The 25,470-nt window shown below is 42.2% G+C and overlaps 1 protein-coding gene across 1 annotated transcript in view; it reads right to left on the bottom strand.

Annotated features, from left to right (window-relative positions):
• Positions 1-25,470, bottom strand: part of KCNJ6 (potassium inwardly rectifying channel subfamily J member 6) — a 258,998-nt gene that overhangs the window by 53,645 nt on the left and 179,883 nt on the right. The window contains exon 3 of the mRNA XM_032392606.1: positions 22,834-23,754. Within this exon, the coding sequence (XP_032248497.1) occupies positions 22,834-23,754 (921 nt within the window). The remainder of the gene's footprint in view (positions 1-22,833; positions 23,755-25,470) is intronic.

The following is a 25,470-nucleotide window of genomic DNA, read 5'->3' on the forward strand; positions in this document are numbered from 1 at the left end:
CCAGCATATTCATCATCAATGGCCCATGCTGCTGTATCCTTAGAGAACTTAATTTTGGATAAACAATTTGAAAAGATGGAAGACATCCACAGCAATCAACTAGAGACTATCCTTATAAAATCTTTTCTTCTTCTTTTTTTTTTAAAGATTTATTTACTTACTTATTTGAGAGAGAGAGAGAGAGTACCTGAGAGGGGGGAGGGTCAGAAGGAGAAGCAGACTCCCCGCTGAGCAGGGAGCCCGATGCGGGACTCCAGGATCATGACCTGAGCCAAAGGCAGTTGCTTAACCAACTGAGCCACCCAGGCGCCCCAAAACCTTTTCCTTCTTAATACAGTATTACGTAATTAAAATTGAGTTTAGTTACATATGATATAATCACTTTAAAATATTCATATATATGAAAAATTACCAACTGTAATTTTTATGTCATTGCTATGAGTTGTTCTATGTCCAGAGATTTATCATTTCCATTTATTCTTATTATTTGTTACATTCAAGGCTCTCCACTCTACAGCATGCCCCTGACACTAACCATCTCCCCCTTGAATCTTGTCTAATTTGCAAAAGTTTAAGGGCTGTCTACCACAAGACTTTTAATAAAGTATCTCTCTGCATTGAAATCAGTGGATGCTCTGTGGGGTGAGTTTTTGGCTTCAGCAAATGTCTACAGGGGAGCTACACATCTTTGCATTTGTAACTGGTGTTGGTAGGAGAAAAGTCCTTGGCTGTGGGAATCTTATGGGAACCTCAAGATTTTTGAACTTGCCCAAGGGCCTATGAATATCTTTGTGAGTTCTGGGGACAGTACCACAGTTACCATGAATGGCAACTGGCCCTGTTAACAGACTATGGCTGCCATTGGGGCACAAACATGAATTTTTAAAAATCCACAGAGGCTTTCCTTTCCCAAACAGAAAATGGATCATACGCATGTATAGATCAAAGTCACATATTTTATGGGTGAAGCTCCAGGTTATTTCCAATCTCACGCCAAGCACTCTTAAGCCATACCTTTGAGGAGGAAGGATGGAGAGAGCACTGTGTGGTGGCTGTCAGTACAGGTTTCCTGGTCCAGTAAGCGACCACAGGGTCAGCTGGCCAAGTATGGGGATGGAGTGGTCTGAAATCACATTATCTAATCTTAAGTTTCTGACTCTCTGACATCAGTATGGGTGAAAAGTTGGGCCGCCAAACTGGGTTCTGATTCTTTGCTTTGCACAGCCCACATGGCGCCTGGCAGCTCTTGTTGGAAGCTGGAAGAAGCTGACACCCACCGGATGGGGCCACCAGCCACACCTGACTTTTCGAGTTCCGCTCGATGTCCTGCTCCATGCCTGAGTCACACTTCTGCTTCTGGCTGCAACAGCCTCCAGGAACAGCTTCAGCTCACCGAGCTTTGCTGTTTTTGGCATGAGTTGATATCCAATAATGTCAGTGGGGTGTAGTGAGACGTGGCTGGAGGCCACTTGGCAGGGGTGGAGTCTGTAGCTACCAGCACACCTGGGCTTACCCAGAAAGCACAGCCATCAGAACTCCATGGACCCCACAGGACTCCTTAAGTTAAAGAGTGGTGACAACCGAGTGTGTTCGTTCGTTCATTGCGCTTTTGCTGGGATCCACCACTGTGAATCAAATACCTCTTTTGAGATGTTTTGCCATATAATTAAAAAAAAAATGTCTCCAACCTCAGCTGACTGCCTGTTTATTTCAAGCAATTTTTGATGTAGTTGAATTATGACACACTTTGATAGTAACTTGGTGTTGTGGCAATAGAATTTGATACACGTCCACTTCTAGAGATTAAAAATCATTGAGTGGCACCCACATTTCCATTGAACTGTTATGTTTCAACTTCCTCTCCCTTTGAAAAATAAATGCCATGCACTTTGTTCTCCCCTTGAAGAATAATTTCCAAGGAGCTGCACATGGAGCTTGAATTGTGTTTAAAGATTGTTGGTTTAAAGTAGACAGAAGAACAAGTATAATCCCTTCAGCTGTACCAGCCCCAGTTCCTACACTTACTGATTGTAACAGTAACCTCCCTATCCATGAGTCTCATTTTAGTAGAAAAGTCTGGAAATTGATGGGAATGTGGGGGCCAGTATCAGCCATATCTCGACCGGGCATACTACCTTCTCCTGATTCTGGTAGGACTTTGGGACCTAATGGTCAAGCCCTTCCTTCTCTCTGAAATGTGGAGTTTATACCCTGGCTTTGGAGTGAATCAGGAAGATGGGAGAACACTTATAATTCACTTTCAAAGAGATATAGAATATTGAAAAGTGGACATTCTCTAAGACACAGATCTCCCATGGAGACCTACAGTCACCCAGTGACCTGCCAAGGAACCAACCAGTTAGCCCAAATTCTAAAGTCATTTTCCTCAAATAAATGGTTATTTAGTTAACGTTAGAATTAAAGAGCTGGATTAGATAAATTTTGCTCTTGATATAGATACCAAAAAGGGATAGCTTGTTATATAAGCCTTTATTTGTGTTGTAAATAACCACAGTGAAACCAAATCTGTAAGCAACCTTGTAAAGAAGGTCTCAGTAATGACTAGTTACACTCTGTTTGTGTTCCATCCTGTTTTCCAGCTTTTATTAAAAAGCTTAATGGGTAGAGAGAAACATTCCTGTGATAATTTCTATTTTGACAGCAGGAAATTAATAACATTAATCCAATTTAGAAATCTATCAGATCAGTTATTTAAATGTCGTACTTTTCCCTTCTGAAATAGATGGTACTGAGTGCTATGTTGTACATGTTTTCTTGCTTCTTAAAAGGGAATTGGTGTTGTAGGAAGTACTCAAAAATGATTAGTTCAGTGATACATAAGCAGCGGTGTACAGACGTGCTGTTGTCTCTTGATTAATGTCACCTATTGGAGGCTGGTGCCTGAACTTCATCTTTGACAAGAGGGTGACCCCAGGTTCTGTCTGAGCTGAAGAATGAAGTAACATATAGGTTTGTGCTATGATGGGTGAGTCCACAAGAGAGAGTCTGGGTCAGGGCTTGGAAATGGCGGCTGTAGTCCAAAAGGCCAAATCTGGTGGGCAAGAGGCAGATATGAGGAGATGCCAGGCAAAGCGGGCTGCGTGGTTCTGGGCCAGGACAGGAGATGGGAAGGGCTACCATATGGGTGGGTGGGAGCTTTGTATGGGGCCCCTGAGGGCAGGTGCCCTGAGAACGTGGGGCTCCTCAGACAACAGTAGGTAGGAAAGATTGGGGGAGGGTGGGTGACACAGCAGAGCTGATAATGCAAAATGAATTGATACGTGATTTTGGAATAAACACAGAAACACCATTGGATAAGCTGGAGCAACAGAGCTTCCCAGACCCGCAGATAAACAACGCCAGGTGCTGTGCTGGGCACTGCGTAGACAGCATCCTTCCTGCTTAAAGGGCATTGAAGGTCAATGTAGAGAAGTTACTGGGGAAAAGTCCAAGCTGGGGGACACATATGGTGTGTAGCCATGTGTCCTCAGGATTTTCCTGAAGTCACTTTCTGTGAAGAAGACAACTGTACCCATGGATGCCCTGCTTTGTGTCTGCCCAGTGGTTCTCACCAGGACAGCGATGCAGCACCTTTACACAGGCCTTGACCTTCCCATCCTGGAGGGCTCTTTTACGACAAGTTCAGATGTTCCAGTAAAGAGAGAAGGGTGTGGGCAGCTTTGAGGGAGGGATGATGGAACACTTCAGGATTTTTCCATACCGCTTGATTATGGAATAATGAGCCAAGTTTCAGTGCATTTTGCTTTATGTAATTTTAAGATAAAGCACAATTAATCAAATCATAGGTATGGCCTTTGTTCCATGTCAGCCTGCAGCATGGCAGGTTCTGCATTCTACGTGTCAGTCGAGTGTGGGGAATTTCTGTGAAGCTGTAGACTCCGGGCAAGGATGAAAACACTGTGTTTATTTATTACTACTCTGACTTGGTCCACAGAGGATATAAGCAGCTTACAGAGTGTTATGGGCTTAATTGTGTCCCACCTCCAAATTCATATGAAGAAGCCCTGAGTCCCAGCGTGACTGTATTTGCAGAGGGAGCCTATTTGGAGGTATAAAGGTTAAATGAGGTCGTAAATGTGGGGCTTTATTCCAGTAGGACTTACGTCCTTTTAAGAAGAGGGAGAGAGCTCTCTCTTTGAGCACAGAGAAGAAGGGCCAAGTGAGGACATGGGGAGAAGGTGGCCATCTGCAAATCAGGAAGAGACCTCCCACTAGAAACCGAATCTGCCGCCACCTCAATCTGGGACTTCCCGCCTCCAGAACTGTGAGAAGATAAATGTCTGCCTTTTAAGCCGTGCAGCTTGTGGTATGTTTTATGGCAGGCCTAGACGCCTAATACACAGAGCATGTAAACAGCAACCATCATGATGGGAGTGATTGCCACGGAGAGAAACCCACCTGGGATGGGGCTGTGAGAAACACCAGGGTTGATGCTTTATGAAACACACAGATAATGATGTGTAGCCTTGCTATATGCCCCACATATTTGGTTCTAGCCATTATTGCAACCACAAGGGAGACCTGGCTAGTTACAGGGTTTCCAGCATCCATCACGTACAAGGAAAGCAATTGCCAAGCAAAAGTCCAGCTCTTCTTAGTACCATGACATGAGGAAATCTCCCCCAAGAGTTTGCAACAAGGTGGTGGGGCTCTGAACTATAGTCAGCACCCCCTTCTAGTAGGCACAGGGTCAGTTTTGGGGGACTGCTCTTATATCATGCATCATGCTATCTCTGGTAGGTGAGAAAACTGGATTTTAAGACTTTTTGGAAGAATGTAAGGACTGTGTGGTTACATGCAGGCCTCTCCATCTGTTTTAGTCCAGATCAACTTTCTCATAAATATTGGAGGTGATGAGCTTGCGCTTTCTTCCTGACAAGTTCCTGGGGTGCAGTGTTTTTGAGCTAATGGTTTAGTTCAGATAGAAACACTTAGCAGCCAGTGGAGCTGGGGTAGAACTGACCTTCTCTTTTATAACTGAAGGAGCCTAATATAGTTATCTGCTCTGCACTCCTAGTGCTCAGGTCTTGGCTTCTAAAGACCATGCTTTACTAAAGGGAATGAAGAATTTTTGGAGAAATGTCTGGTTGCATGGCAGGGACTGGGAAACTACAAGGGGAACCTAGAACATCTTTTTGTGCCATAAAGGAAGGAAGAGCACAAAAAATGATGAAGAAATGTTCAAAGGACAAGAAGCCTGCCTGAAGGGGATTCCACTGGCCAAATCTAGGATTATTAGAGCATTGTGAATAAATAATAACAGCAGATTGTAATCCATTGAATAAAATAAGACTCTGTGAGTCCATACTGGTATAGATAGATAGATAGAAACTCTTCCTTATAGTTGAAAGCCAACACACAAATGTAGAAAAATCATGGAGCTAGAAAATCACCATTTGGTGACCATCTTAGTAATACCTAATTGATTTAGTTAAGCATCATCAACGAGTGCTAAAATGAAAGTTTGAGGAGGAACAGGATATTTACATGGTCTCAAAGTACCTATCCACAAAATACTTTTTACAAAGTGAAAAGTAATAACTTTACAGTGGAAAAACTGGTAGGCACCCCCTTAACTAGTGATTGAAGTTAACATCACCCAGTTGGGAAAAATTGACCTCACGAGCCTCTTGATATGATGTACTGAGAAGGACACAGCATCATGTCTGTTTTTTCTTGTCAAAAATGCATAAACTGAACCCAATCATTAGGAAACATGAAAAAAATCTCAATTGAGGGACGTTTTATAAAGTAACTTGCCTCAACTCTTCAAAAAAGTTAGTATGATGAAAGTTAAACACAGGTAGAAGAGCTCCATTAGATTATAGGAGATTAAGAGACTTGACAACATAGTATGATCTAGGATTTTAATAAGAGAAATTATTTGGCAAAATCTGAATCAAGTCTGCAGTTTAGATAATAACATTGTGTTAATACCAATTTTCTGATTTTGTTGATTACACTGTGGTTTTCCAACACCGTCTTCACATTTACAAATACACACTGAAGAATTTAGGGGTAAAGTGGAGTCATGTCTACAGTTTACTTTCAAATGATTAAAAAGAATCTCCAATACATATACATGTATACACGCATCTATCTATGTTGGTATGTGCATCTAGACCTAGAGAGGATGGTCAAGCAAATGTGATAAAATGTGAAAGACTGTTTCTGCTGCCCTGATGGGTGATATAGCATGGCGAATAGGATTGAGGACCCAGAATGGGTCAGCTATGCTGAGTGTCTCTAAATGAACTTATAACCAATTCTGGTCCTGACACTTGTCAAACTGTTGTCAAAGAACCCTTAGCATGGTTTGGATCCATAGCGGCCTGGCCAGGAGGTACTTTGACAGGTCCCTGAGCTGTTGCTAGCAGGCCCTGTGGTCTTCATGTGCTCAGTGTAGGGCCAAGGGACAAAGGAGAGAAAAGACCAGAAGATTAGGGTCTATCCACAACATAGCTCACCGTCTACTGGGAAGAAGGCAATGGTACTCAAGAAAGTAAGAAATAGTACAGGCCCTGAGCAGAGGAGAGAACATGGGGCCAGCTGCATCATGTGAGGGCCTCACGGAGGAGGTGATGCCTGTTGGACCTTACAGGGTGTGGAGAATTCAGACTGGTGGGGAGAAAGAGCCACAGAAGGCAGTGTGGAAAGACAGAGAACAAATATGAACCAGGAGAAAACCTGAGGCTTCCTGTGTGTTTTCCAGTGAAAATCCATTCTAGGGAACACAATTTTATTAGGAAAGTTCCTAAGTGCTACTGTGATTCAAATGATTAGTACAATTGTTCTGATCCAAAATCCTGTGGTTAGATAGAAATACAGCCAAAGTACATCAGTGGGGCTTTGTGAGGTCTTCCCACCTACCGTATTTTGTTGGGCCAGTGACACTACAAAGATTGAGCAATGTCACTTGGGGGGCTATGTTGACAGCAAGTTCTTCCGTATGATTGGAGGCATTTTGGGTGAGTACGTTAAGGGCACCTTTCTGAATAGACTGTGGCCCATGGTTGCCTGATACAGTGCAGGGTTGTTTTGTGTGGATGTGTAATTTATAGTAAAGATTGTGTGTTTTTGTTGATGGCTAATTACTGTAAGTTCCGCTTAGCCTCCTAAAAAAACGGGGGTGAGGGCAGAGTGGAGTTTGGACCAGAAACAGCTCTTTCAGGGTGGAATGGACTTTAGAATCTTCATCCTCCAAATGGACTGATGTTAAGAATACATGTTACTATGAGAAGAGTCAGAAAACTTGAAATAGTGGGAGTACTTTTCACCCAGGAGCAAAATAGAGCAAGCAAAAAAGGAAACGGAGAGTCAGTGCAAACCCTCGTTAAACAAAACTGCTCATGTCTTTTTATTTTTTTCTTTAAAACATGATGTTAATAATAGTACTGTTTACTGACGAATCTCTCCTTTTGAACAGAAGCTAATTTTAGCTCTCTCTACGGTCAGGAAACCTCTGCACCTTATTGTGTTCTCATTCTGGGGGATGCAGATGTGAATGATTTCATCTTTCCATGGATTGTGGCGGCTTCTCCTTTTCCAGGGAGGTGTCATGCTTGCCGCAGTGAGGATGTGGAGTATGTCTGAAGTGCAGTTCTGACCGGGATTACCAGAGCAGAGCTCATGTACACTGTCCCACCTTTCCATTTAAAATGTTCCCTTTATGTACAGTATTTCATTTTGTATCATATTGTGATTTGTGTGTGTGTCTGTCTCAATGTCTAGAACAGGGGAGAGCTAAGAGTCGTTTTGACCTTTCTAAATGGTTGGAAAAACCCCAAAGAAGAATATTTCATGACATGTGAAAATTATGTGTCCATAAATAAAGTTTTATTGAGACATAGCCACGATCCTTTTTAGTCTTACTGCCTATGGCTGCTTTCATGCAATGGAAGCAGAGTTGAGTCATTGTGACAGAGGTGTCACAAAGTCTAAAATATTTACTACTGGGCCCTTTAAAGAAAACATTTTTTCAAATCCTGCTCTAAAATGTGAGTTCCCTAAAGACAAGACTGTGTTTTCCTAACTTTGCACAATGCTGGGCACATGGAAGTTTCTGGAAATTTCTTGCCTGCAGACTGAATACACGTCAGCCTAAGACACCTTGCCCACTGAGTTTTTACTTCCAGAAAGGCCTCTTAGGAGGTGTGAGGGGTGTGGTGGTATGTCCTGATTCAGCATCGCCCCCTCATCCTTCCTAACTGTAGCGAGCAAGTATTGTCTAGTGAGACCCTCCTTGATGGAAACTTAGGAAAAGGGTCACTCTTTCCCACACTTTGCTTTTCTGAGAGCCTTGCTTATTCCTTTGGCAGAGGGGAGGAGGCTTGAGAGTGGAACCAGAGAATATCAGAGGGAAATCTCTGTGTGTGGAATGAGGTGGGATGAAAGTCATGAGAGACACTTGCTCGAGAAGTCCAGGCTCCCGGCCCCAGAGAGTCTCCAGCAGACTAGACCGCTTTCAGAAGGGGCTCGGGGTTATTTCTACTTGGCAGAGCTCTTGTGCAATAGAGAGCAAATTCTAGGACAAGTTTACATTTTGGATTTCTGCTTTAAGTTATTCATTTTATGTATCAGATGGAGTTTATAAGATGCATGCTGAATGTTGGGTGGGGACAGAATCCTATAGAATAAACAGGCTTTTTAAATAAAATGTGTCTTTAAGTTTTAAATTAAGTGATATAACAGCCTCATAGGGAAGGGAGATGTAGCCCTTGGCTCTTGGTAGAGTTGAGATAACATGGTGCCAGGTGAAGATGAAATGCTTCAGAGAGTCTGAGACACATTTGGGAAGGCTAGACCTTGCTTTTTAAAAAATCATTTATGCATTCATCCCTTTTACTGAGCACCTGTCATGTGCCAAATTGTGCTAGTTGTTGAGAATAGAAGAAAAGGCACAATCTTCATTCTCAAAAATGTGGAGTCTGTTGGGGTCACCCAGCCATGTAGTCAATCACCCACAATACAATAGACATGATGGAAATGTGTAGAAATGTAGAGGAAGCAGTCATGAAGTTTTCATGGTTGGTGGTGGGGGGCAGCATTTGCAGGGAAATTTGGTGGATGAGTAAGAGTTATCAGAAAGATATAAATTCTGAAAAAAAAGAAAGATAAAAATGGAGGAATATATTCTAGATGGATATAATGTCATAGTACATGTGCAGTCCAAAGGCAAAATAACCCATGGTGTGTTCAGGAATTTCAGCTGCATAGGCAGGTGGTGGGGAAAGTGACAAGGCACCTGGACAGGTGCATGACTGAGACATACAAAAGATTGGTCTTTATTCTTCAACTACTCAGAAACTGCTGAGAATGTTTGAACTGGGGAGTGAGGGGGTGGTATTTGTAGGTTACAAAGTGTCTTCTGACAATTGTAAGGAGGGGATTGCAGAAACAAGAGTCTACATTTAGGGAAGATGGTACGGAAGCAGGTAATATTCCAAGGGATGGGGGTGGTGCTGTAAATCAATGCAGTGGCCAAGATGATGAAGAGGAGAGAACATTCGGATACTCCAGACAGGTATGAGAAGGAATGGACAAGTTTAGCCAGGGCTGCCACATACGGTTGTGCAGGTTGTACACTGCACGACTCATTACATCGAAGTACAAATTTGTTTGTTACAGAAATTTCCCAGCAGATGGCAGTAGAGTGTCTTGAGGAGGGATGCCTTTTCCTCTTTTGCACAAAGGAGCCCGATGGGCTAGAAGCAGTCAGAGGTCAGGGAAATGGTTGGGAGTGAGAAAGCTGCAGTGCGCAATGGAGGGGGTAGTGTAAAATGACAGCCAGTTTTCTGACCTGGGAAACTGGGAAACTAGTGGTTTTATTCATCAAAGTGTGGACTACAGAAGAGGGAACAGATATGAATTTAGGACAAGTTATATTTAAGAGACCTGAGAGCCACCCAGATGGAGGTGTCCAGGACATAGTTAGCTGTTCGGGTCTGTAGCTCAGGAGACAGGCGTGGGGCTGTACCTGTGGGAAGCACTGCCCACTGATACGAGGTGAGGCCAAGAATCAGGGATAGGTTACTTTGGGAGGATGTGCAGAAAGAAGTGATTAGAGCTTAGGACAGAGCCCTAGGGAGCCAGTGAAATTTTCTTTCTTTTTTCCCCCAAAGATTTATTTATTTGAGAGAGAGAGAGAATCCCAAGCAGGCTCCACATCCAGCTCAGAGCCTGATGCAGGGCTTGATCTCATGACCCTGAGATCATGACCTGAGCTGAAACCAAGAGTCAGACACTTAACTGCCTGAGCCACCCAGGTACCTTGAGCCACTGAAATTGTCTATAGCAGATAATGGAAGGGAGCCTTGAAGAAGACTGAGAATGGGTGGTTGCAGCTGGTTCCCAGAGTGATTCTCAATGTCAGGAGGCAGAGTCTTTAGGCTGACCATGGCCAGGTGGATTTTTTTTTTTTTTTTTTTTTTTTGGCAATTTTAAGTGATTCCAGACTTTTGCTAGTGCTTAAGGGACCAATCTGGTTTGTGACCATATAGGATATTTTATTCATTCCTCCACTCATTTATTCTGGCACCTACATATTTACCCAATGCCTACTATGGTCCAGGAATTATTCCAGGTACTGGGAGTACAGCAAAGAACAGCACGAGGCACTGCTCTCATGGAGCTTACATTCTGATTGATAATAAACACATAACCAGATAATGTCAGCTGGTGACACGTTCCACGTAGCACAATGTATGCACAGTGATTGAAGCTGGTTTCTATCAGGTGGTTGGAGAAGACCTCCTGGTGGAAGATTCCTTGTGTTCAGAATGGAGAACCCATGTGGCTGCAGCATGGTGAGTCAGGTGGGAAAGTGGTTGGAGGTAAAAGCAGAGAAGCAGGCTGGAGACAGGCTAGATGGACCTTGTAGGCTATGGCAAGGAATCTGGATTTTTCCAAGTGCCATGGGAATATTTTGGAGCGCCGTAAGCATGGGAATGACTTGCTCTGGTTAACGTTTAGTAAAAGCACTCTAGATGCTATGTGCAAAATGGACTTTTGTAGGATGGTCAGAGTAAAGCAGGGAGACTCCGTTGAATGTCGTTCCCTCCACATATGACAATTTAATCTGGGGTGGTAGCCATAGATGTAGACATATTTTTGGAAGTCATATCTATAAGGGAATGAGATGAATCAAGTATGCTGTTGCAGTTTTTGGTGTAAGTCACTGAATGACTGATGATGACATTTATGAACATAGACAAGATTGAGAGGGGAAGAAATTGTAGTGGATTCTAGAATCTCTAGTTTCTGCTTTGGCCACATTAGTTGTGAAGGCTTGTTAGGCATCTAAATAGGGATGCCATGTATGCAGCTGGATTTCTGAGTGCAGAACTCATGGGAGAGGTTCGGGCCAGAGATAGAAATTTGATGTCACATGCAAAAAAAGATGGTCATTGAAGTCAAGGGCCTGGCTGAAATGGCTCAGAGGGAAAGTGAACAATAGGACTCCAGATAGAATGTGCTCTGAGGCAAGAAGAAATAGGTTGCAGAGGAGGATGGAAAGGAGCTTTCACTGAAGAAGGAGGGAAAGCAGAAGTGATAAACACCAGGGGAGAAAGGTTGGGGAAAGAGGCAGTGGTCATTGGGTGGAGAGGCCAAGTAGAACAGGAACAGAGGGGTGGCCTTTGGAACTAACAGGATGCACACTGCCAGGGAGTTTCAGTGGTGTGCTAGGAACAGAAGCCCATTTGGGATGAAAAGTTAAAAGATGGTGGTGGGGATGACAGACAATCCCTTCTAGAAGTAATGTGAGAAAGAGAGTCAGGGAATGGGACAGTACTGGAGAGGAGCATGGTGCCAAGAGATGTATAGTTTTGTTTTTGTTTGTTTTTGAAGATGGCAGAGAAAAGGGAATATTTTTATGTTGATGGGAATAGACTGTTAAGAAAAAAATTGTTGATGGAAGAAAGAGAAAGATGGTGCAGTCCAAAAATCTCTGAGTAGACTGAAGGGGTGGGATCCAGAGTTGGCCCTGGGTTGAGCAGGGCTCTCCAAGAATAGGAGGGAAGACAGATAGGGGTGAACGGCCCAGGCAGGGTGGTAGATATGGCTGTGTGAGGGAGGATCAGTGGTCCATCCTGATTGCTTCCATTTTCTCAACTAAGTTTGAAGCCAGGTTGTTATTTAGGAGAAGTGTCGTTAGATCAAAGAGAGAGGAGAAAGTAGATTTTGGTAGATGGGAACATGAACAGACCAACCATTTAAATTTAAATGCATACTCCTTGGATCCATCTGTGAATTTTATTTCATCCTAAGAAGAGACCCTAGGGCGGGACATGTGAGATACAGTGAAAGCAACTGCACAATTTTATCCAATATCTTTTCTGTCTCCTGTCCACCAGGCTATTGCCTTCCCAGATAATGGACGCTCATTACTCATGAGATGCCCCCTTCTACCAGGTTTAGCACGTATCAGACTGAACTCAAGGAAAGAAATGCCACAGTGTCATTCTACTCTTCAATGTGGCAATAGAGGACACCTTGCTTTGCTGACATGGGAATTTATGGTGCCCTCAGCTAGCCTCTTCAGTGTCCGAAAGGGCATTTCCAGCTACAGGGGAGCTTTTGCTAATTCATCCACCAAACACAGGGTGCGACTCTGTGCCAGATCCCCACAGCAGTGGAGGCTGCAAAGTTGTACTGGAAACAACCCTGCCCTTCCTTGCTCTTGGCCTGGTTTGTCCATGGCCAATCAAGTTGCCTGCCTCCAAATACAGTCATCTGCTGTTGGCTTAACAAATGTGGCCTCTTTCTTCCCCTAGCTATGGGGGCTGACAGAGAGTCTTCAGGTAAGACTGAAGATGCTGAGGTCCCTCTGGGTGAACACAAAGGAGTCATGCTGGAAAGACTCTAGGAGGTGTTTGGAAATCTTTCTTGCCCCTTATTGGACCTTGTGGATTCTTAAAAACTTCTGCAAGAGTTATGGACCAGCATCATTTTTGTTCCCCCAAAGTTTAACAACTTTTCCAACTTTGGAGAAACAGACAATACAGAAAACCAAGTATCTAAAGCAAATAAAGGACTAATACTTTACTGCTACTTTAGCTCTCTGTGTTCTATTAAACATACTTAATTTGGGGCCACTGTGAACAGGGCATTAATTCACTTTATTTTTTTTATTATGTTCGTTAGCCACTGTATAGTACATAATTAGTTTTTGATGTAGTGTTCAATGATTCATTAGTTAAGCATAACACCCAATGCTCACCACAACACGTGCCCTCCTCAATACACTTTAGATTCAACATTTAGCTTTGTCTCCTCAGTGCTCCCATTGTGGGTTCTCCTCTAATGTCATCACCCATCAGCCCCTCCTCAACCACTGGCTTTCACAGATTTCTATTAATAGTTACCCTATATAAAATATGGTTCAGAAAATGTAAAAGGAAATGTATTTACTCAGCAAAAGTTTAATTAAAATCTTCTAAGGATGACCTCAGTGACTAGAGAAAAATTATCATCATCATCATCAAACCCCAAAAAGAGTCTTGTTGGACAGTTTGCAATGAAATGGAAGCCCCAACAAGGTTTAATTAGGCTAGCCAAACCTAAATCTTTTTATTATTGTACTTTCTGGCAGGGAGTTCAGAATCAAAATTGATTCTTCCCTTTCAATATTAAACTTTATTTTTTCCTTCCCTAAGGAAAGGGAAGGATTTGCGAGCTGGCTGCTTGATTACACTTTGGGTTATACTTGGCATGGCATCAGGTTGTTTCGGATGGGGTTGGCCCAGAGCATCAACTGGCATGGTCACCTGATAACACTGAATTGGGCGGAATCCGGAGTATGAGCCAGTAGGTGCCCTTTCAGGAGACACAGTGCCACACGTTATGCAAGAGCAGATTGCCCCTGCCTTTTATGGTCAGGTGAGGTGAGCCTGATGGGCAAGCCAAGGCCACTAATCAGAAGAGAATATATCATTGAGCCATAATTGTCAGTGTACTAATGAACTTGAATCAATAACCACCCCTTTAAATGTGACTGTGTGTACCATGCCTCCTCTGGAGAGGCATGGGGCAGATAGACTGGGGAGGTGGGCAGCTCTGAGAGTGAATCCTAGCTTTATCACTTCACCGGCTGGGTGATCTTGGGAAAGTTACTCTCTAACTCCCCACTCGAGAGCCAACTCCTCATTTGTTAAATGAGGATGATACCTACCTTTTAGAAGTTTTTTGAAGATTGAAAATAATCTGTGCAAAGCACCTACTAAAGTAATTGGTAGCTGATAGGCACTACAAGAATGATGGATGAGAATAGCATGATTCACAGAATTACAGATTCACTCTCTAAATTTATTGAGCACTTACTATGGACTAGTATAGCACCCATGATGAATGACTTCCATGTATTATCTCATGGAATATTGTTGTAAATGTAAGTATCATTCTCACTTTTCAGAATGGAAAAAGAAGTTTGGTGAAATTAAGGAATATGATGTACCCAATTTCATTGATAGTCAGGAGTAGAGACAGAATTTGAAGTCAGCTGGTCTGATCTGAAAGGCTTAGCCTGTGAAAGGAGAACTTAAAGGGGGGGGAGGGGAAGTTCTGCAAAGTAACTAGTTACATATTTAATTCATGGCTAATCCAGAGCTATTAGCAACGTACAACAGCCAACTTGTCAAAATATTAGTGTGATATTTTATATCAGACAAGATAGGCTAGATTTCGCCATGGTAATAAACAACCCAAATTTCAGTGGATTAACCCAATATTAACCAATAACATGAGGTTATTTCTCAGTCATGCTACATGATCCAAGTGACTTGACAGGGGAAGGGGTCTACTCTTTGAAGCCAGTCAACAGTCCAGGATGACAGAAGCTCCACTGTGACATGTACATTGAGTACCATAGAAAAGGAAGGGAACATTACACATTGGCTTGTGAATTTTCCACGAGAGTGATATGCATGGCTTAGGTGTATACTTCTGGAAAAATGTGCATCCCGTGGCCATGTTCAACAGGAGCAGGGAAATGTGATCCAAACGTGTCTGGAAGGATGAAAACTGGACATATTTGGTGCACAACACTAATGACTACTGTCAATTTTAGACCTTAACTCACAAAAAGGTTTTAATTCAGTCTCCTGGTTTTCAAAACCACTTGGTTATCTGTGGTAAATTGTATCATTCTGTTCTCAATTGTTCATTCCACGTCCTATGAGGCAACTATATTTCCCCATTCCATGGATATCAATCACTGCCATATGACTTGCTATGACTAACAAATGATGAGCAGTAGTGAGGCATCCTGCCATTTCTCTTCTTTCTCCCTGCCATGAGAACGGCATATCCTACATAGGGCTGCTTGCTCCTTCAATCTGCATCCTGGAGTAAACACGATGTGAACAGAGCTGTAGCTCACATGTAATGTGAATGAGAAATAAGCCTTTGTGTTTTAAGCCCTTAGGGTTGTTTGTTACTGAAGCATAACTTATGGAAAGTGGACTGCTACAATATCTTCATCACTCTTCTTAGTCAATAAAGAACAATGGAGTTGGCTATACAAAAATTACTATTTACATTTTACCCTTGAACAACACAGGTTTGAACTATGTGGGTCCACTTATATGTGGATTTTTTACAGTATAGTACTGGAAATGTATTTTCTCTTCCTTATGATTTCCTTAACATTTTCTTTTTTCTAGCTTACTTTATCATAAGAATACAGTATATTACATATAACATATAAAAATATGTGTTAATCAACTATGTTATTGGTAAGGCTTCTGTTCAAAAGTAGGCTATCAGTAGTTATGTTTTGGAGAGTCAAAATTATACATGGATTTTCAACTGCATGGAGAGTCAGTGCCTCAAACCCCCACATCATTTAAGGGTGAACTGACTGTCCGTTTTGTTGAAGTAGATCCATACTTTAAAGCAGAAGTATCTCTAAGGAATTATTATGTAAGTCAATATAATTTAGTTGAGTTAACAGCACAAAATACATTCTCCAAATTGGGACATCATCCAATACCTTAGAGTTCTTATGAGAAACCTCCTAAGAGGAGAATTGGGAACATAGAAATACTGTTTTCAGATGCAGACTATTGGTCTTGTCCTCACTGAGCCCTTGCCTTAGAAGACCCGAGAATAATCTATATTCATGTCCACTTTGGGCAGAAATTATAATGATGAAATGTTACTATCTATAGGAATGCAAAGTCTCTTCTGAGTCCAGTGATCCTCATTAATTCACATGCCATCGATTTGTAATTCGTGGTAAGTAACTGGGGCAGAGTCCAGGTTGGCATTTACTCTCGGTTGTGAGTATGCATTTCTTGAACTGGCTATCACAAGTTAACATTTGCCGTTTTGACTATTCAGAGGGTCATTTGTTATCCTGTCAAGGCATCAGCTGCATGGTCCCTGAAAACAATGAAGCCACTCTCCGTGTTTGGCCCTTTGGACTGCCAGGCTTCCCATCCTCTCAAAGTTTTGTTCTCTGTGGCCTTTCACCTGTGCAGTCTATGGGGGAAGAAACGATCTGCTCTCATAGAATCAGGAAGTCAAAAGGTCACCTGTGAGGTAGGTACCATTATTGCTTCAATTTTAGTGTGGAAGAAATCTCGAGGCATTGAGAGATTAAGGAAGCCAGTGAACAGAGCAACTGTGGTTTGAACCCGGGATGGCTGGCACTATAAACAACACCAAGAAGCACTTAAGCTTACCTGTAGCTGGGAGAGATTACTTTTAAAAAAGAGGCATCCTAAACAATTAATATAACAAAGAGAATTTGCAAGTGGGTGTGTGTAAGAGAGAAGAGGAAGGGCATGCTTAACTGGAGAAGAAGCACCTCTGGCTGTTTGTTTAGCTCAGTGTGTAGTGTGTGTGAATAATTTACATGGTTTTCCCCAGTGATTCTCTCCTGGTCATTAGAAATTGTCCAGTAGAACTGTTTCACTGGCACCATGCTGTCTCCGCTCATATTATAGGATGCCCTAGGAAATAATAAAACTCCATTTATTTAAGGATATGCTAATTAGAGGCTTCACACTATTTGACACTCATGTCTTAATCTGAATAGTGCTATTTCTTCCCAACATGAGTATTGACTTTAGAGTTTGGGCCAGAGGTAACTTTTAGATGCTAATTCAATTTTTTTCTTGGGTTTGAATCTAAATTGTATATATTGTGTGTCCATCATTGATTTCTATGGGACATCTATTTCAGTAGCTCCTCATGGCCTGTTTAGAAAAGGAAGACTAACGGATTGTCTGGTACCGGTGTTTTAAGAATGAAAAATTTTTTGTCAATTTTTTGTATTTTGTCAATCACAATCACAATCACAATAATATATGGTCACCTTGATGTACTACCTTCTAAATTATGGGACCCTACATGCCTCCTAAACTGGGGGAAATATTTAACGGAGTTATAATATTTAACAGAGTTATAGTATTCTTCCTTTTATAGGGCTTGTGGAAAGCTTAAAACTCTGTGTGTGTTCTACAGCATCCAACCTCAGATTGTTAGGACATTTGGAGAACCAGTACACAGTGTCCTCAAACTACTGAGGACCACAAAAAGTTTACCCTATTTGGGGAGCAATTATCATCAGTTTTTATCCAGCCAATGACACTACTGGATATTGAGGTAGACATTTTGGAAAGAAGCCCTGAATAAATCACTTGAAACTAATGCTCAAGGAAGAAAGGATAGTTGGACTTCTTGATGTTGATGAATGGTAGATTTCTACATAGGAAAAATAAATTCATGTGTCCTTGAAGTTTTTTTTTTTTTATTCCTATTTATATAGATTTACCAGGAGGGTTTCACCCAAGTTCAGATCAATCAATTAATTCTTTTCCTGGGCTAGGTAGTTGGGGTTAAAACTCTTAAGACAAAGATGGTAAATCCTGAGATAATGACTTGTCAATGGAGAGATTAGCTGTAACTTATCAAAAGGAGAAAATAAGATTTGAAAAATGTAATGGGTATGAAATATCATTACTAGAAATAGCTTAAGAGTACTGTAATGCTAACACTCAACCATCTTATCTGCAAAATGCCAGCTTTTCAAAATCTGTGATCTCATATTCTCCTCTATTATAGTGAAGTGGCATTTTGATCACAGGAAAGAAAAATGGTACTTGGAAATCAGATCTGACAGAACCTCGTCCTCTTCCAGGGGTATTTGTGTAGACATTGCTTACTTGATTTGGATTGCAGAACCGTTTTGTGGCACATTTCATTCTAATATATGGCTGTTAAAAATTCATGTGAATGCATAGAGAGTTTTAAAATGAACTGGTAACATCGGAGACCAACAGAGACACCTTAAAGAAAAATAGGAACTAATAGTAGAGGAAAAGGGAAGACAGCCTGTTTGCACACTAAACACTCATTTTCTTTGGGTGCACTTCTCTACTGAATTTTCATGAACCAACAGCTTTCATCATGCAAAGAGCACTGGACTTGGAGGCTGTAAACGTCAGCGATCTTGGGTTTCAAGTTCCTACTCTCCCAGCGGCCATTTGACTTCAGCCAAGTACTAGCCTAGTCTTGCTAGCAACTCATCTTGCTTGGGTCTCCATTTTCTCATCTGTAAAGAGCTGAGTGAAGATTCCTTGCAACTCAGAACTCCTGTGATCTGTGGTGTGATTTTTTTGTGACAAAACCCTCTTCACATGCACGTTTCTCTAGAGACAGAACTGAATTTTCCTGTCGTGAAGGATGGAAACTCCTCCCGATTCACCCTCCCCCACTTCCCATTTCCGACTTCCGGTTTGCTGGCGCCTGCTTCCGGTTTGCCTTCCTGGGCTTCTGATGCACACTCCTCTCCTCGGTAACCGACAGACGCAGGCTGCTGGGCTGTCAGCCCTGTTTCCTCATCTGTAGTGTTAGTGTATATGCATTGACTTGGCTTCCTCCCATCCTCCACTTTCCCCAGTTTTCTGTGCAGTATTTAAATTTTCCGAAAGTTCTCTTCTTTGAGAAAAAGTTGAAGGAAAAAAAAAAAAAACAAACCCAGAGATGGAGGTGGAGCTCAGAGATTAAGAGGCTTGAACGAGATCCCAATCAGTCACAGCGTGTTAGCCTCCTCTGGATCCCGATTCAAACATGCAGATTTGAAAGCAATTGATTATGCTTTAGAAGCCTTGTCTTTTAGAAACACACACGGAAAGATGTGTAGATCAAATGATCCGATGCCAGGGGCAGTTAGTGAGTGGTAGTATAGATGGAACAAGTTTGATTGTGAATTGAGAATTCCAGAAATTGAATGATGGGCACATGGGAGTTAATTATACTATTTGGTCTACTCTTGTATAAGTTTTATGATTTCCATAATAAAAAGTGTAAAAAAAAAAAAGCTTAATGGGGATTCATCCTAACTAACGAGGCACATTTGCTGAGGTGTTGGAAAGGGCTGCTTGTCATAGTTGCATAATCGTTGGGGGTAAATATGGAAGTTCATCAATCAGAAAGGCTATAGTGAGGAGCTGGCTGGCAACGGGCCCAGCTCTGTGTAGCTGTCATCTAGCCTCCAGGCCAATTTGCCCTCTATAAATAACAGTCTATATGAATGCTTTACTATTTTAAAGCACATTTGCCACAGCTGCTGAGCATGTTTGTTTACGTAGCTGTGAACCCTTCTGTAAACATCACTATCTCAAAATTGCCCATGTGTCAGGAACATAAAGGGCCCCCTTTAAAAATATATTTGCAGGATGAGACGCGGCCAGTTCCCAGATGTCTGGGTGGCTGGTGTCAGAATTTTCCAGGGTTTGATTCGTTTTCAAAAATAGAATCACATGACTGGAAGGTTCTTGGGAGGTCACCGTGTACATCCCTCTGACTCTGGGCTGGACCAGACTAAAGCCATCCGCCAAGGATGTGGCTCTATCTTTTGTAGGTCTTTTGTGGGTCTTTTGTGAGTCTGTCTTTTATGAGGCTAGAGGACTGGGGCCAGAACGTGTAGGGCATTAAAGTTGGGCAAGACTCATGTCCTGCCTTCAAGGAGCTTACTTTCATTTGCTAAAAACGTGCCTGACTCTAAGTGATGTGACAAAGCCGTACAGCTATCATGAGAATATAATGTGTCAACGGAACACCAACTGACCTGTTAGGCCAGGGTGCTCAGCAGACTGAAGGACCCCGGTGGATACTCAGCTCACTGCAGGATAGCTCAGATTTCCAGAAAGCACCATATTGGGATCACTGTGTAACCACAACATGCATGACAGAAAGAGAGCATTGTGGTGAGGTTGCGGTGTGGGGCTCATCCTTGGAAGAGGACTGCTAATTGGGATCAGTGATAGTGGTTTAAGGTTAACTAAGACATTTTGGAAAGGAATGAATAAAATGGAAATTGTTTTGTGTCAGCTGTTTTCAAGGCTTCTGATTTCCCATCTAGCCCTACAATGAATAATTAGATCCTTGTGAATTTGTTTTCCTTGGTGTGCATTTGGTCCACATTTATTTTTTTCCTGTGGCTTTGGCTCCCTGAAGCATTCCTTCCGTCATCCCTCAAGGGCCTGTTTAGTACCCATAAATCCCATTTGTGCTTTTCATTCACAAAGAAAAAGCATCCCGCTGAAGTTTAAGAGATCAAATGTTCTGGAAGTACTGAACTGTATGAATCCCATCAGGAAAAGATCAAGACATATCCAGCTTCCAGACAAACCCAGAACTTTCTAGAACACTCTTCCCTCCACTTAACAGAAATTAGAAAACTATTTTTTTTTAAAGAAAATTAAGAGTAGTTGACTTTCCCCAGGAACAGTGTTTTGATTCTTTTTTGCTGGCAACTACCAAGTTTTCTCTAAGAAAGCAGGAAGAAAGACTGCTGAATGCTCAGAGGCAAATATCACTGTTTAATTACCAAGAAAACAATGTTCTTCCCTTTAGAAAGCCTCACTCATAACAAGCTGTCATCAGAAAGACAGGGTCTGCCCCAGGAAGAATTCCAACTCAGGGACATTACAAAGATAATTTGCTTATTCTGGATTCATTTGTTTTTTGAGACTGGGCTTCGGTTTGAGGGAACACAAAGCTCAGCTCCTGCAATCCGAAGCTCAGATTAACACCAATAACCAGAGGGTACATCTCCAGTGGCTTTTGCTTCTTGAACTCAGAAATACAATGATAAGAAGGCTTGTCCACCCCCCTCCCTCATGTCCTACTGGGAGAATTTATAGTGAGTAATCTTTTTTTTAAAATTTAAATTCAATTAGCCAACATATAGTACATCATTAATAGCGAGAAATCTAATATTAAAACCGCATCCTGAGTGGTCAGTTGATGGTGCCGATGGTTGTACCACAGTGGCCACCGCTAGGGGGATCCAGAGTCCCTGTGCTCAGCCGAGGTGGGAGAAGTTTCTGGTCTGCGAGGAAATGACAGAGCTCCCCGTTTGGATTGTTTCCTCCCCTCTCTCCTCCCCTTCCTTCTCCTCTCTCTTATTCCTCCTCCCCCCACACAATCATTGCCTCAGGGGTACATGGGAAAGTCAGGCTCAAGGCACAGATAGCCCCGTGCACACGGGCAGCTCGTAGTAGTCCACAGGAATTATTTTGCTATTCTTTAAAGCCGTTTCAAATTAGGTCCATGTTCCTTTTGTTTTATGGAAAGAAGCACATGCCAATCACTGAGCTCCGTACAAAGACTTTTACTCACATTTTCATTGTTTGCTGCATTTAAAAAAACCTAGCACAAAAGTTTCCACCACTCTAAGAGAAGTTATTTAGAGGTTATGACTTCGCCTGTTGGGTACCGGGAAGTAGAAACAGGGGACCAACAACTTTCAAGGGATGACCAAGATCAGGTTATGGGTTGAAGAAGAATCTGGGGCAGGGCTGTTGGCCGTGCATTTTCAGATTATATAGATGACCCCCGAGGTTGCAGACTTCAAAGCACAGAAGGGCAGCTTGCTTATCTAAAGAGGATTTTAAGTCTAATACTGATAACTCCAAAGAACAGGAAAGAAAATAATGAATTTGGGTTCCGGTTTATACTTTTCCTGTGGGGCACTGTTCTTAGCTTAAGTCAGAATGTAGGGATCTATTTTGTGGAATGTTACCGATGAATATGGGCAGAACCTGCTTTGCTATTGGGATGTAGAAGATGTGTAAAGTTCAGATACGAGTGAAGACATCAATAAAAACAGACCATTTCTCTATTTTGAGGACAGATCATTTTCCTGAGAACACACCAATGATCAGCCATTAACAGCAGAAGGGTCAATAGGATTGTGATGAACGGATCTTCAATTTTTTTCCTTTCCTGCTCGAATTATTTACTGGGTCCACAATGTTATGTCAGCTGGGGGTTCAGCAGGTAGAGTATGTGGAAAGACACCTTGCCTGCACTTGATATAAAAGAAGAGCCAGTGCTTCAGGTCTTGCAAATGGCTTCCAAAGAAGGGGTGAAATTGCATTTTTATTAAAGCAATTTGTCAGGCTTCCTTTGAAAGGCTTAACTTTTTCCTCCTGGCTTGCCAATAAATAACCTCAAGTATTTAAATTAACCAATGTTTTAGAGCAACTTAAAAAGTGCTTTGGAGACAGATAAGATTTTAATTTAAGGAAATATTTGGAAATTTAAAATATAGTAAGTGGTGCTTTTGAAAAATTGTTTATTGGTTTATTTTCCAAAGACTTTTAAAAAGTTAAATGGTTAGGCTTCTTGGAGGGTACACCAAGGTTATAGGACACATAAGCATATTATTTCATGAAACAAGGGGGTGAAGTCAATTGTGAGTGCAACTCAATTTTCATATTTTATCATAAATAAGTATGTCAGGTCCAGCTTAAAATGAGCATTGATCCCACAGATAACCCAGGATGGAGCACACCTTACCTGTAGCTTCCACCATTCCTTCTAGGATGACCACAATTTCCAGTTCCTCTTTGGGCAGCTGGGCTTTGGAGATCTCCCAGAAAGGACTCTGTTGGTTAATTTCGTGGCTGATGATGAGTGGTGATACCAGAAACAGGCGGTCATCACCGGTGTAATACCCTACATTGATATCTGTTTGGTTCAAGGGGATGAACTCACCCTCTGAGGTCTGTTTGGACTTGATCAACTTGGCTCGGATGGAAGCCTCAACGATGTGGGAATTCCTGAGATCCCCTACTCGGAACATCAGGCACAGTTTCCCATCCCTCATGGAGATCACCGCATGGGTGGAAAAAACCAGGGTCTCTGCCCTCTTCTTGGGTTGCGATATTTTTACAAACATGCATCCCACCATGAATGCATTGACAATGGACCCCAGCACAGATTGGATTAAGAGGAGAATAATTCCCTCCGGGCACTTGTCCGTGATGACCCGGTAGCCATAACCGATGGTGGTTTCTGTCTCTATTGAGAATAAAAAAGCAGAGACGAACCCGTTAAGGTTGGTGACACAGGGAGTCCATGAAGGGTCCTCTATGTGGTCCATATCTCCTCGGATGTATGCGATTAGCCACCAGATCATCCCAAAAAAGAGCCATGTCACTGTGTAAACCATGACAAAAATCAATAGGTTGAATCTCCACTTGAGATCTACTAAGGTGGTGAAGATATCCGTCAGGTAGCGGTAGGTCTCCCTCACATTGCCGTGATGGACGTTGCATTTTCCATCTTTCCGCACGTACCTCTGGATTTTCCTTTTGGTCCGGTCTCGGCTTATGTGTCTTGGCAGGTCGTCCCTGGCCTGCTTAGGCAACTTTGGCTGGTGAATGGCCACAGGGCTCTCAACATCCTGATCCATGGAGTCGCCCTCCAGGACGTTAGCTGGTGATTTGGAGGAAAGAAAAGAAAAATGGAATGAAATGCTGGTTCTTTTGGGATCATGGAAACCACACTGTGTATGGTGTCTGGTAGTGAAACCAAATAGCATTTGTGTAGCTTTTAACAGAATAGATGAAGCCATTTTTATTTGGCATCTCTGGACAGGTCTTTAGTTGACTTGGACTCTTGTGCCTTATAATCTAGCTCCTGTGAATACTTCCCCACCCTTCCCACCAGGACAGAGTTTACTGCTGTGAAACTGTCTCCCTCCAGCAAGTTCTAAGAGTCAGACCCTACATGGGATGTCTTCCCATTCTATCTGTGATGCCATCACATGGAGAGGCAGCACACCCTGGATAAAGAAATGTTTCAATTCAGACAGTCTTGGTTCTGCCACTTAGCAATTGTGGGCCCTTGGACATGCTATCTGTTATGGGCTGAATTGTGCTCCCCCCCGCCCCAATCTGTGTTGAAGACTTAACCCCCAATGTGATTGTATTTGGAGACAGGGCCTTTAAGGAAATAACTAACATTAAGCATGGAGCCCTGATAGAACAGGTGTCCTTATAAGAAGAGGGAGAGACACCTGGGTGTGCACCAGGGAAGGCTGTGTAAAGACAGTTAGAAGGTGGCCAGCTGCAAACCAGGAAGAGAGGTCTTGCAACCCAAGCAAGGTGGCCAGAAAGGAATCCTGCCAGCTTCTTAATCTTAAACCTCCAGCCCCACCCCCCACTTTGGCATTCTGTTACGTCAGCTTGAGTAGACTAATACACTATCTGAATTCATTGAGCCTGAGTTTCCACAATTACAAAATGGTGATCATGATACCCAGTTTATAGGGTTTTTATAAAGTTGAATGAAACCATGTATGTGCTATGTGCTTGCATGGAACAGACACATAATAAATATTCCTTTGTCTTAAATTGTGCCTGTGCTAGTACTATCCTTACACAGGGCAAGAATTTTGAGTGAGCTCTTTAAATTGTGTCTCAAATTTCAGAGCCGGAAAATAAAATTTCTGGTTTTTGTTGGTAAGTATGCACGCATTATACTCTAATGGTTGATTTAATGCCAAGGTTAAAAAAAAAAAAAAAAAAAAGGTGTGGGGGAAACGTTCTCTCTCTTTCTATGTGTTACACGTTTTATTTGGTTTCTGCCTCAACATGTAACATCTGCAGTTTTGGCTCTTGGTTGTTTCCTTTCTGACGGCCTTCATGACTCATGATTGCTACAGTTGTTAGCTAAGAGTGCATTAGGAAAACTCTTCTAGAATCTGAGTGCAAAGGGAAATTTGGAAATGATACTGCTAGTAAACACATTAGCCACTGTATGAAGCTACTTGTTCAGTCAATAATTTTAAAGCTTCCCAGAAGTTTTATAAGCTGTTTCTTTCCCTAGGCTTTCGTTCTGAGTCTTTGGCTGTACCATGCATTTTCTCTGTGGTAACTACGTGTTCCCCTGGGTTAAAGGAGAAACACAGTCTATTGAAAAAACATTTACCTGAATAAGAAGATAGTTGCAAAGAGGACCTGAGTGGTACCAACTTCACTTACAGATTAACCTTGTTCATGGTTGGTTAGTTTCCTTAAAAATCAATCCCATAGATTGATTCTTTTTTCATTTCATGTTTCAGCACAAGGAAGAGACAACACTTGTTCTGCAGAACCTGCTGTTGGGTTTGACAACCTTGACTTTGAGATCACTGCCCTCAATAGCCTT

Source organism: Phoca vitulina, unplaced genomic scaffold (assembly GCF_004348235.1).
Source record: "Phoca vitulina isolate PV1807 unplaced genomic scaffold, GSC_HSeal_1.0 scaffold68, whole genome shotgun sequence".
NCBI lineage: Eukaryota > Metazoa > Chordata > Mammalia > Carnivora > Phocidae > Phoca > Phoca vitulina.